The sequence below is a fragment of the Cervus canadensis genome, chromosome 25 (genome assembly GCF_019320065.1).
Source record: "Cervus canadensis isolate Bull #8, Minnesota chromosome 25, ASM1932006v1, whole genome shotgun sequence".
NCBI lineage: Eukaryota > Metazoa > Chordata > Mammalia > Artiodactyla > Cervidae > Cervus > Cervus canadensis.
In genome coordinates, this window is record NC_057410.1 from 26,508,765 (window position 1) to 26,521,377 (window position 12,613).

The 12,613-nt window shown below is 40.7% G+C and overlaps 1 protein-coding gene across 2 annotated transcripts in view; it reads left to right on the plus strand.

The window, feature by feature from the left end:
- The window catches only part of LOC122427692 (tubulin alpha-1C chain), a 1,128,437-nt gene extending 1,117,621 nt beyond the window's left edge, over positions 1-10,816 (plus strand). The window contains exons 1-2 of one of the 2 annotated variants that reach the window (XM_043447369.1): positions 9,102-10,516; positions 10,547-10,816. In XM_043447369.1, the coding sequence (XP_043303304.1) occupies positions 9,215-10,516; positions 10,547-10,600 (1,356 nt within the window). In that variant the 5' untranslated portion in view covers positions 9,102-9,214 and the 3' untranslated portion in view covers positions 10,601-10,816. Of the gene's footprint in view, positions 1-9,101; positions 10,517-10,546 lie in introns of those variants that run through there. The other variant, XM_043447368.1, reaches the window with a different exon arrangement.
- Positions 10,817-12,613: the final 1,797 nt, after the last annotated feature.

Below are 12,613 nucleotides of genomic sequence, written 5' to 3' on the forward strand. Positions count from 1 at the left end.
GTCTTCAAATATATCTGTGTCTTTAAAGTTCTGAAGCAGAAATAGGTGGTTAGATAGGTACATAGGTATAATTCTCTGTACTTGTAAATATTTTCATTAAATAAATAAAAAACAATTTTTGGAAATACAAAAAAGGCAGAGGAAAAGGAGTTCCCAAACAATACTGGCATTAAATGTCCTGACAAAAGCAAGAGAAAGAGATGTGAAATTTCAAGATGTGAAGTATAAATGCCACGTAATTAAGATGACTGAAAAAGCCATTGAATATGACAGTTGGACACTTACTGGTAACCATTACCAAACTGATTCAGTAGACTAGGAGTGGAAGCCTGATGACAGAGGGTTGAAAAAAGGTTAGAAAGGAAGCAGAGGGAAGCCAGTGGCTTATTTAAACGTCCAGTGATGGAGCTGGATCCAAGTGCATAATTAGAATTATTCTAACCCCTGCCTTTCTCCTTCCTTCTCACCTTTTTTCCACACCTTTCCCTCACATGCCCAGTCTGCTAGCTGTGTGTTGGCTTCTTCCTCAAGTGTGTTCTCTATGTGACAGGAAAGATTGGTCAGTATCAGTTACAGGTTCTCTATGTGACAGGAAAGATTGGTCAGTATCAGTTATATGTTTAACTGGTCCTTGCAGTTAAGGAAAGAATTCTCTTCCCAGTGTGCATATGACAAATCTTTCACATAACAGGACAAGTCACCCTCAAGAGTTTGGGACTTTGATGATCCTGTAGCCTGTGGTCCTCAGTCATCAAGGGATGGGATACACCCAGTATCTATTTATCACTTAGGTTCCTTTTATTTGTTATTGCTAAAATTGCAGCTCCTTGATTTCTGGTAAGTTTTCAAAAGTTTGGTAGTCATTTTTCAAATGTTGCTTAGTTTTCCCATTAGGTTATCATTTTGTTGTTGTTTACTGGTAGGGCTCTTTTTATGATCTGGATATTTCATTGTCTATTAAATATACTAAAAGTATATTATCGTAACATCTAAAATTTTCAACTTGTATATGGTTTCTTGCATTTTTAATTGTTTTGAGGGCCATATCTATCAATCTTTATCTGTGTGACTCTCTTTCCTTCTAATATCTTAATAATTTTTTCTCTAAATTAAAACTTTGAAATACATTCATTTTCTTTTAGTGCATTATGAAATGTTTACCTTATTTCTTCTAAACAGTGAAAAAACTGTTTTTTGTTTTTTTTTTTTTACTTTCTTTGAACATTCAAGAAGCCCAGGTGGCTCAGTGGTAAAGAACCTGCCTGCCAATGCAGGAGATGCAGAAGACTCAGGTTCAATTCCTGGGTCAGGAAGATCCCCTGGATGAGGAAATGGCAACCCACTCCAGTATTCTTGCCTGGAAAATCCCATGGACAGGGGATCCTGGCAGGCTACAGTCCATGAGGTTGCAAAAGAGTCAGATACAACTTAACAACTGAGAACATCCAATCTTCATTTAAACTTTAGAATCAGTCAAGATTTAGAAAATTACAAAGATTTCATTAACCTTTCTGGATTAATTTTTGGAGTATTGATATTGAGTCTTCTCATCTGGGAATGAGAAGATGAGGAGGGAGGGAGGAGCCTGGTAGGCTACAATCCACAGGGTCCCAAAGAGTTGGACACATCTGGGAATAGGTAACTATTATTTATGATTACAGTTTCTTCATATAAATCTTACATGTTTCTTGTTAGGTTTATTTCTACTTATGTTTTGTTGTAACAGAATGGCTTTTTCTTTGAATTAACTATTGCTATAAGGCAAGAGAGACCTTTTTCAAACACTGTATTAGACAGTGCCTTTCATGTTACATTAACTCTTGTGTTTGAATGAATGAATGAGTGAATGATAATATTTTAGTTGATTTTCTTGGGTTTCTGGGTAGACAATATTTTCAAGTTTTTAACTACTGTAATTATAAGACTTTTTAGCAATTTTTTAAAAAATTGCTTTGTAGGTTCATATTTTAAAGTATTCTTTGTCTTGCATACATATCAATATTAGATAAAATAGAAAAAGATAAAATTTCAAAGCTATGATCTTCTGCAGAAATAAATATTTCTCTGTACTTAAAAATGTTTGATTATGGAAATTTTAAACTATGTACAAAAGTAGACTCAAGCTGCATATTCCCATCACCCAACTCCTGTTACGACCTCAGCCAGTATTATTTCAGATATACCTCTACCTTCTTCCTACCCCACCCTCCAGTGGGTTATTATGAAGCAAATTTCGGGCATACCATTTCATCCCTAAATATTTGAGTATGTTTTCCCTTTAAAAAGTACTATTTTTGGGACTTCCCTGGTGGTCTGTTGGCTAAGACTCTGGGCTCCCAATGAAGGGTGCCCAGGTTCAATCCCTAGAGAACTAGGGACTAGGTCCCACATGCTCCACCTAAAGCTCTGTGCAGCCAAATAAATAAATTAAGAAATAACATATATATATTTTAAAGTATTATTTTAAAGTTCTACACTGGGAGTTCCCTGGCAGTCCAGTGGTTAAGACACTGTGCTTCCACTGCAGGGGTCACAGATTCAATCATAACCAAAGTGAAACCAAAAAAAACAAGCTATAGGCCAAAGATAATTGTAATACATTTTACCATAAGAAAGATTCATTAAAAAAAATTCTATTGAACAATTAGAAAAATATAATCCAAAGGGAGAGAAGAAAAAGGGCAAGCTTGTAAAGTGCAGTATACTGACATGGGAACCTAAGAGTTAATAATAAAGTCTTTCAGGGAAATACGAATTCTCTCTTAAAACAAGATATCATTTGCTATTAACCATACTGATAACATTTCAACGTTGTGCTAATATCAAGTACAGTAAAATGCAGAGTACTGGGAATTCTCTTAGATTTCTGGTGGGAGTATTAGCTCTTTGTAAAGTCATTTGGCAATATGTACGGAGAAGGCAATGGCACCCCACTCCAGTACTCCTGCCTGGAAAATACCATGGATGGAGGAGCCTGGTAGGCTGCAGTCCATGGGGTCCCTAAGAGTCAGACACGACTGAGCGACTTCCCTTTCACTTCACTTTCATGCATTGGAGAAGGAAATGGCAACCCACTTTGGTGTTCTTGCCTGGAGACTCCCAGGGACGGGGGAGCCTGGTGGGCTTCTGTCTATGGGGTCGCACAGGGTTAGACACAACTGAAGTGACTTAGCAGTAGCAGCAATGCAGGTGAAGATGATCAAACTTAACTCAGATACAGACAAGATATTTTCACATATGTACTCAAGAAGATGTATACAAGACTTTTGTGGAACTCTGTAATAGCAAAAATCAAAACCCAAAAACAAACCCCAAATACTAAATGTTTAATAGAGATAAATTATAATGTGGTCTTGGGGCTTCCCAGGTGGCTCAGTGGTAAAGAATCTGCCTCCAATACAGGTGACATGGGTTCAATTCCTGGGTCGGGAAGATCCCCTGGAGTAGGAAATGGCAATCCCCTCCAGTATTGTTGCCTGGGAAATCCCATGAACAGAGTAGCCTGGAGAGCTACAGTTCATGGGGTTGCAAAAGAGTCAACATGACTCAGCGACTAAACAGCTACAACAATATCAATAAACAGTTAAAATGAATTATCTAGAACTACATATATACATACATACAGAAAGAGGTATACAATATGATACTATGCCCACAAACTTTATAAACATGTAGAAGATAGTGTACATTTGTATAGCTATATTATTCACCTTTTGTTTTTGCTGACTGTATAGAGCTCCATTTTTGGCTGCAAAGAATATAATCAATCTGATTTCGATGTTGACCATCTGGTGATGTCCATGTGTAGAGTCTTCTCTTGTGTTGTTGGAAGAGGGTGTTTGTTATGATCAGTGTGTTCTCTTGGCAAAACTCTTATGAGCCTTTGCCCTGCTTCATTCTGTACTCCAAGGCCAAATTTGCCTGTTATTCCAGGTGTTTCTTGACTTCCTACTTTTGCATTCCAGTCCCCTATAATGAAAAGGATATCTTTTTGGGGTGTTAGTTCTAAAAGGTCTTGTAGGTCTTCATAGAACCGTTCAACTTCAGCTTCTTCAGCATTACTGGTCAGGGCATAGACTTGGATTACCATGATACTGAATGGTTTGCCTTGGAAATGAACAGAGATCACTCTATTGTTTTTGAGATTGCATCCAAGTACTGCATTTTGGACTCTCTTGTTGACTGTGATGGCTACTCCATTTCTTCTAAGGGATTCTTGCCCACAGTAGTAGATATGATGGTCATCTGAGTTAAATTCACACATTCCAACCCATTTTAGTTCCTGATTCCTAAAATGTCATCATTCTCTCTTGTCATCTCCTGTTTGACCACTTCCAATTTGCCTTGCTTCATGGACCTAACATTCCAGGTCCTTATGCAATATGGCTCTTAACAGCATTGGACCTTGCTTCCATCACCAGTCACATCCTCAACTGGGTGTTGTTTTTGCTTTGGCTCCTTCTCTTCATTCTTTCTAGATTTTTTTCTCCACTGATCTCCAGTAGCATATTGAGCACCTACCGACCAGGGTAGTTCATCTTTCAGTGTCCTATCTTTTTGCTTTTTCATACTGTTCATGTAGACATTTTCCAGTAGACATTAATTTGCCAACAAAGGTCCATCTAGTCAAGGCTATGGTTTTTCCAGCAGTCATGTATGGATGTGAGAGTTGGACTATAAAGAAAGCTGAGTGCCAAAGAATTGATGCTTTTGAACTGTGGTGTTGGAGAAGACTTTTGAGAGTCCCTTGGACTGCAAGGAGATCAGTCCTGGGTGTTCATTGGAAGGACTGATGTTGAAGGTGAAACTTCAATACAAGGACTAATGTTGAAGATGAAACTTCAATACTTTGGCCACCTGATGTGAAGAACTGACTCACTGGAAAAGACCCTGATGCTGGGAAAGATTGAAGGCAGGAGGAGAAGAGGATGACAGAGGATGAGATGGCTGGGTGGCATCACCGACTCAATGGACATGAGTTTGGGTAAACTCTGGGAGTTGGTGATGGACAGGGAGGCCTGGCATACTGCAGTCCATGGGGTCGCAAAGAGTCGGACACAACTGAGCGACTGAACTGAACTGATTATTCACTTCACAAACATGTAGAAAAAGAAAAATCTTAGAAGGGATGAAAGGGTTCATAGGGGCTTAAACTCTATAAAATTTTCCTTTTAAAGAATAAGATAGGGTAAATGTTGATATTTCTGAAAGCAGTGTATTAGGTAACTGTGTTATATTACTTTTTATATTTTATGTTAGAAATATTTTAAAATCCCCCATGGTCCTTCTTTATTGTAAATAAACATTTTAGAATAGTTTTCAATTGGCTGAGAAGTTGCCAAGATAGTATAGACTTTTCTGTATACCCTGCATCCTATTTCCACTACTGTTAACATATTACATTATTAATACTATGGTACAGTTGTCAAAACTGAAGAACCAGCACTAATGCATACTATTAGCTAAAGTCCATGGTTTATTGAGATTTCTATTGTCCTTTTACTGTTCCAGGATCCCATCAGATACCACATTACTTATAATCATTATGTCTGCTGATGCTTTTCTGGTCTGTGACAGTTTCTCAGACTTTTTTATTTTTGATGATCTTGAAAGTTTTGAGAAATATTGGTCAGGTGTTTTGTAGAATGTCTCTCAATTTGTTTTTCCCCCTGGTTAGACTGGAGCTATGGATTCTGGGGAGAAAGACAACAGAAGGGAAATACTGTTTTCATCCCACAGGATCAAGGTTCATCTCTCAACAGGACTGATAATGCTAATTTGGATCACCTAGCTGAGGTGGTGGTTGCCAGGTTTTTCCACCGGAAAGTTGATTTTTGTTTCCTCCTTCCATACTGTATTCTTTGGAGTCAAGTTACCAAATACAGCCCACACTCAAGTGGTGAGAAGTTAAACTCCACCTCATAGAAGAGAGGAATAGTTCCCTAAGTTACCTGGAATTCTGCATATGGAAGATTTGTCTCTTATAGTTTTTATTTATTTATTCTTTTTTTTTATTTTTTATTTTTTTATTAGTTGGAGGCTAATTACTTCACAACATTTCAGTGGGTTTTGTCATACATTGATATGAATCAGCCATAGAGTTACACATATTCCCCATCCCGATCCCCCCTCCCACTATTTATTCATTTTTGAATTTCATGTAATTTTCTTTTTTCTTTTTCCTATTGGAGTATAGTTGCTTTACACTGCTATGTCAGTTTCTTCTGTACAACCGAGTGAATCAGCCACATGTATACATATATCCCCTCTGCTTTGAATTTCCTTCCCGTTTACGTCACCACAGAGCACTGAGTTCCCTGTGCTATACAGTAGGTTCTCATTAATTCTCTATTTTATACATAGTAGTGTATATACATGTCTGTCCCAATCTCCCAATCCATCCCCTCTTCTCTCTTGGTATTCCATGTGTTCGTTCTCTACCTCTGTGCCTCTATTTCAGCTTTGCAAATTAAGATCAACTATACCACTTTTCTAGATCCCACATAGGTATTGACATATATTTGTTTCTCCCTTTCTGATTTACTTCACTCTGTGTGACAGTCTCTGTTCCATCCACATTTCTGCAAATGACACAGTTTTATTCCTCTTTCTGGCTGAGTAATATTCCATTGTATATACTTACAAGTTCTTCCTTATCCATTCCAATGTTGATGGACATTTATGTTGCTTCCATGTCCTGGCTATTGTAAATAGTGCTGCAATGAACATTGGCATTTATGTATCTTTTTGAATTATGGTTTTCTCTGGATATATGGCCAGGAGTGGGATTGGTGCTTCCCTGTAGTTTCTTTTTAAATTAATGTTCTACATAACTCTGTATAGGTTGTTATTTGCCTTACTTCCTACAGATGTAACCCTCCAAACAGAAGTTTTGTTTGCTTGTTTTTACCATTGTTATATGTTCATTCCATACTGGAATGAAATAGAAATAGTAAATGGACTGATCTTACCTCTGACCATATTATAATCTTTTTATCTCTAAGTCTATAGCTATGGTTGAAGCATGTAGGATCATAATGGGGATTGGATCATGCAAATTGAATATTAGCATTTAAAGGGTTCAACTAATTTATTCTATTTTTCTACTGCCTGCCAGCATTTCACTTACGCTCATAGTGAGAAAAGATACCTTTCCTTTTAAAGTGCACCTCAACCTCTCCTGGTAATATGTCACAGCACATTCAGGAGGAGATCCTTCTTTCTAATACTTTCCTGAGCCATGCCAAATTGAAGAGAGCCTATTGTAGCTTCCTTCTGTTTCTCCCATGGTTTCAGATGAACTTAACATAAAAATCTCCAACTAATCGTAAGATGTTGGTTTATCTCACAAAAGCTTTTTACTTTATGGAATGTCTTCCAGTTTATACAGGGCTTTCTTACATAGTTTCAATTATAAGTAAGTTTTCTGTAACCTTGATTTTCCTAATACTCAGTTTAGGGTCACAAGTGAGAGCCTGTTAACATGAATGCAAACAATTTTGTCACCTCTGCCTACCGGTGAGCGATTCTCTGACAGCATCCTTCTCCTGTTCTTCATCCAGTTCAGGCACCTTTTGGGTATTCCTAGGAGGTGGATCACAAGTCATTCCAGGCTGCTGCTTCCTGCCACCACCTTCAGGACTCTGTGACTGTCCCTGTATTCCAAGCTTTTGTTTGCCAGTCTTGCTACTTCCACTGTTATCTGAGGGTAAAATTGTCCAAGAGCCCCAGCAGAGTTCTCAGGATTCTCCTCACAGTCTCCCTTATCAGGGAGGAATATCTTTCCCAGAATTCCACCTCCACACTTTCTCTTCCTCAATGGCATTCCCTTCAGGTACCCTGGTGGGAATGGGGTGCTATGCTAATGCCTGGGTGGCAAGTAAGGCTGAGTACCTGGCATTTTTAGCCTCTATGGTGGTGGGTGGGCTCTCTACATAAAGTAGAAAGGAGAAGAAATGGGCTTTGGGAAGACAGTTCACGGCCTCTGCCATGGCCCACTCAACTGCAACAAACTTTTATTCCATTATAAACAATTAAAAATGTGTAGAATTCATTTACAGGGCTTCCCAAATGGTGATAGTGGCAAAAAATCTTTGCCTGCCAATGCAGGAGATGCAAGAGACATGGGTTCAATCCCTGGGTTGGGAAGATCCCCCTGGAGTAGGAAATGGCTACCCACTCCAGTATTCTTGCTTGGAAAATTCCATGAACTGGCGACTACTGTCCAGGATGTCGCAAAGAGTCAGACACAACTGAACACACACACATACACACACACACAGAACTCATTTACATGAAATCTCATCTATCCCTCAAGGAAGACAACCCCAAGATTATGCAGCTCTGTCCTCCAGCTCCAAGTCCAGGACCTCTGGGACTATGCAGTTTTCTCTTTCAGATCTGAAATGATTCCTCGTGGACCAGAAACCTGGAGTTTCAAGGCAAGTTAACTGTCTCCAACATATCCAATATACCAGTGTTTCTCAAAGTGCAGTTTACACCAGCAACAGCACTGTCACCACAGAACTCGTTGGATGTGAAAATCACTGACTGGGCCACATCCCAAAGCTATGAAATCAGAAAATCTGGGTTCTATCTGTGAAATTGCTGATACAATGTAATTTTAAAGGTTTGGCGCCTCAAACTATAGGGAAAGCTGTCTTCTCTTGTGTTATTACTTTCCTAAGCAAAAAAAGGAAAGAAAAAAAGGATAGTGGTTCCTGAGAAATAAGTGCTAACTTTAGAACTCTGTATATTAAGCAGCCTGTTCTTTCTCAGTAGCAGTACAATAAAATGGTTAGAAACTTGGGGTTTGATTTTTGAGTGCCTGGATTTCAATCTTAGCACTGCCACACATAAGCTGTGGGACCTTAGGCAAGTTAAAATCTCCATGCCTCATTTTCATCACCAGCAAAATTAGAAACTAACAGTATAGTCCCTTAAAGGGATTGTGTGAAAATTGATTTAATGTATTTAGCGTTTAGAATTGTACTGGACCTTTATTAAAGTGACAGCAATATGTAATATTTAAGTAAATATAATATTTACTTTATATCCCCTATTGGTAAGTCTGTTGATGTTAAGAATGAAGCAAGTTCTTTTTAAAAAAATCTCCTCCAGGTTCTCTTACATCGACCGCCTAAGAGTCGCGCTGTAAGAAGTAACAACCTCTTCTCCTCTCCGCCATCTGCTCGGCAGCCGCAAAACAGCAACTATGCGTGAGTGCATCTCCATCCACGTTGGCCAGGCTGGTGTCCAGATCAGCAATGCCTGCTGGGAGCTCTACTGTCTGGAACATGGCATCCAGCCTGATGGCCAGATGCCAAGTGACAAGACTATTGGGGGAGGAGACGACTCCTTCAACACCTTCTTCAGTGAGACGGGCGCTGGCAAGCATGTGCCCAGGGCAGTGTTTGTAGACCTGGAACCCACAGTCATTGATGAGGTTCGCACTGGCACCTACCGCCAGCTCTTCCACCCTGAGCAGCTCATCACAGGCAAAGAAGATGCTGCCAATAACTATGCCCGAGGTCACTACACCATTGGCAAGGAGATCATTGACCTCGTCTTGGACCGAATTCGGAAACTGGCTGACCAGTGCACGGGTCTTCAGGGCTTTCTGGTTTTCCACAGCTTTGGTGGGGGAACCGGTTCTGGGTTCACCTCCCTGCTGATGGAACGTCTCTCTGTCGATTATGGCAAGAAGTCCAAGCTGGAGTTCTCCATTTACCCAGCCCCCCAGGTTTCCACAGCTGTCGTTGAGCCCTACAACTCCATCCTTACCACCCACACCACCCTGGAGCACTCTGATTGTGCCTTCATGGTAGACAATGAGGCCATCTATGACATCTGTCGTAGAAACCTCGACATTGAGCGCCCAACATATACTAACCTGAATAGGTTAATAGGTCAAATTGTGTCCTCCATCACTGCTTCCCTGAGGTTTGATGGAGCCCTGAATGTGGATCTGACAGAGTTCCAGACCAACCTGGTGCCCTATCCCCGCATCCACTTCCCTCTGGCCACATATGCCCCTGTCATCTCTGCTGAGAAAGCCTACCATGAACAGCTTTCTGTAGCAGAGATCACCAATGCTTGCTTTGAGCCAGCCAACCAGATGGTGAAATGTGACCCTCGCCATGGTAAATACATGGCCTGCTGCCTGTTGTACCGTGGTGACGTGGTTCCCAAAGATGTCAGTGCTGCCATTGCCACCATTAAGACCAAGCGTACCATCCAGTTTGTGGACTGGTGCCCCACTGGCTTCAAGGTTGGCATTAATTACCAGCCTCCCACTGTGGTACCTGGTGGAGACCTGGCCAAAGTACAGCGAGCTGTGTGCATGCTGAGCAACACCACAGCCATCGCTGAGGCCTGGGCTCTCCTGGACCACAAGTTTGACCTGATGTATGCCAAGCGTGCCTTTGTTCACTGGTACGTGGGTGAGGGCATGGAGGAAGGAGAGTTTTCTGAGGCCTGTGAGGACATGGCTGCCCTTGAGAAGGATTATGAGGAGGTTGGTGTGGATTCTGTGGAAGGAGAGGAGGTTGGTGTGGATTCTGTGGAAGGAGAGGGAGAGGAAGAAGGAGAGGAATACTAAAGTTAAAACGTCACAAAGGTGCTGCTTACAGGGAAGCTTATTCTGTTTCAAACATTGAAAAGTTGTGGTCTGATCAGTTAATTTGTATGTAGCAGTGTATACACTCATATACAATTACTGACCTATGCTTTAAAACATTATGCTTTGTTACAGACCGAAGCTATCCATTTCTCTGATGGGTTTGAATAAAGTATTCCCTGTCTTAAAAAAAAAAAAAAAAATCTCCTCCAGCATCTAACAGGCTGAAACAAATGCTAGATATTAAAAAAATGACAATGTGAGACATAGAGTGCATGTACAAAAAAATGAATTTAAGTAAATGCAATTAATTTAAATAAAAAGACCTCTTGGTGCAAAAAAAAAAACAAAAGAAAGAAACTCTGGGTTGGATCTACCACTTTGTCTTTACTACACTTTCCCTGTGACTCTGATGCATACTGATGTTTGAGAATCACTGCAGAAGACAAAGCCAGAAAAGTAAGTGTAAGTACAATAACACTTCCATTCAGGAAAGGAAATATGGGACTTCCCTGGTGGTCCAGTGGTTGAGAGTCCGCCTTCCAATGCAGGTGATGGGTTCTATCACTGTTCAGGGAACTAAAATCCCACAGGCCAAGGGCAACTAGGCCCACATGCTACAACTAGAGAGGCCTGTGTGCACCCACCACCAGGATACAGCACAGCCAAAATAAGTGAAATTTTAAGATAAAGACATGAATATAGAAAATATACATGTAGGAATCATGCTCTTTCCTTTAAAAACAAAAAAGGATGAGGAAATATGCAGTAGACACTGCTCCTGAGCATATACCACACCCCATTTTTCTTAGTTTTGCTGTGTAACAAGACTTAGTGACACACAATGGCAATGATCTGTGGTTCATGTGCTTTGGCCATGTGGGCTGGGCTCAGCGGGGCTTACCTGTGGCCCTATGATCAACTGGCAGGCTATGGCCTCATGTACACCTTGCAGTTGGCTGGGTTTTGCCGGCAGTGATGGGGGTAGCTGGGCCATATCTCTCCTCATCTAGTAGTCCAGCTCCCACTCAATCACAAGACGGTGGTCTCAGAGTTTCCAAAAGCAGAAAGAAAGAGGATAAGCAACAAGCACTTTCCAAATTTCTGCGTCATGTTCGCTATTGTCTCATCAGTCAAAGCAACCATACGGTCAAGCCCTATGTGTAGGAGGGGGGTCTACACAAGGGTCATGAATACTTGTGATGGGGGGGTGCACATTTTTGCAGCCATTTCTGCAAACGATTCACCATACTGCCTGACAGGATCAGTGAGGGTGCCCTACCTTGGCAGATGGAGTAAGTTTGTTAGTCTGGCAGCCTCTGGTTCAGATCTCCAGGATAACATAGTTATTCATTGTCCTTCACTGGCATACTCTGCCATGCTACTAGGTATGGACTTCAAGTATATGTCTTTCTTGGGGGCTGCATGGTTTGTTGCTGTGTCCCTGTTGGTGGGAGTTGTGAGTTAGAGATTAAGTGTTGAACAGCTAGAAGCAGTTACAGCCAGATTTGGAGTGTCTTTGGCAATACATCAGCTGCAAAATCTTAGTGGGCTTCTGGACTGTTCAATCCAGTGAATTCCACGGGCCGATAAAGCAGGTAAAGATTGTGTCTAGATCTGTGCTGTCCAATGCAGTAGTCACTAGCCAGAATTAGTCATTGAACACTTGAAATGTAGCTAATCTTGAGATGTGCTATTTCTTCTTACTTCCTGATATAACTACTAGAATATTAACATTACATCTCTGGTCACATTGTATTTCTGTTGGTTGGCAGTTAATCTGCCTTGAAGCCTGAGACTTTTGGCCTCGTATCAATCGTTCTTTCCAGTAAATAACACCTTCTCTTTTAGCTTAAACGTGTGTTCCTTGAAACAATTAAAAATATATATATTTATTTATTGGGCTGTTTTGGGTCTTAGCTGCAGCATGTGGGATCCAGTTCTCTGACCAGGGATCGAACCTGGGCCCCCTGCATTGGGAGCAGGGAAGTCTTA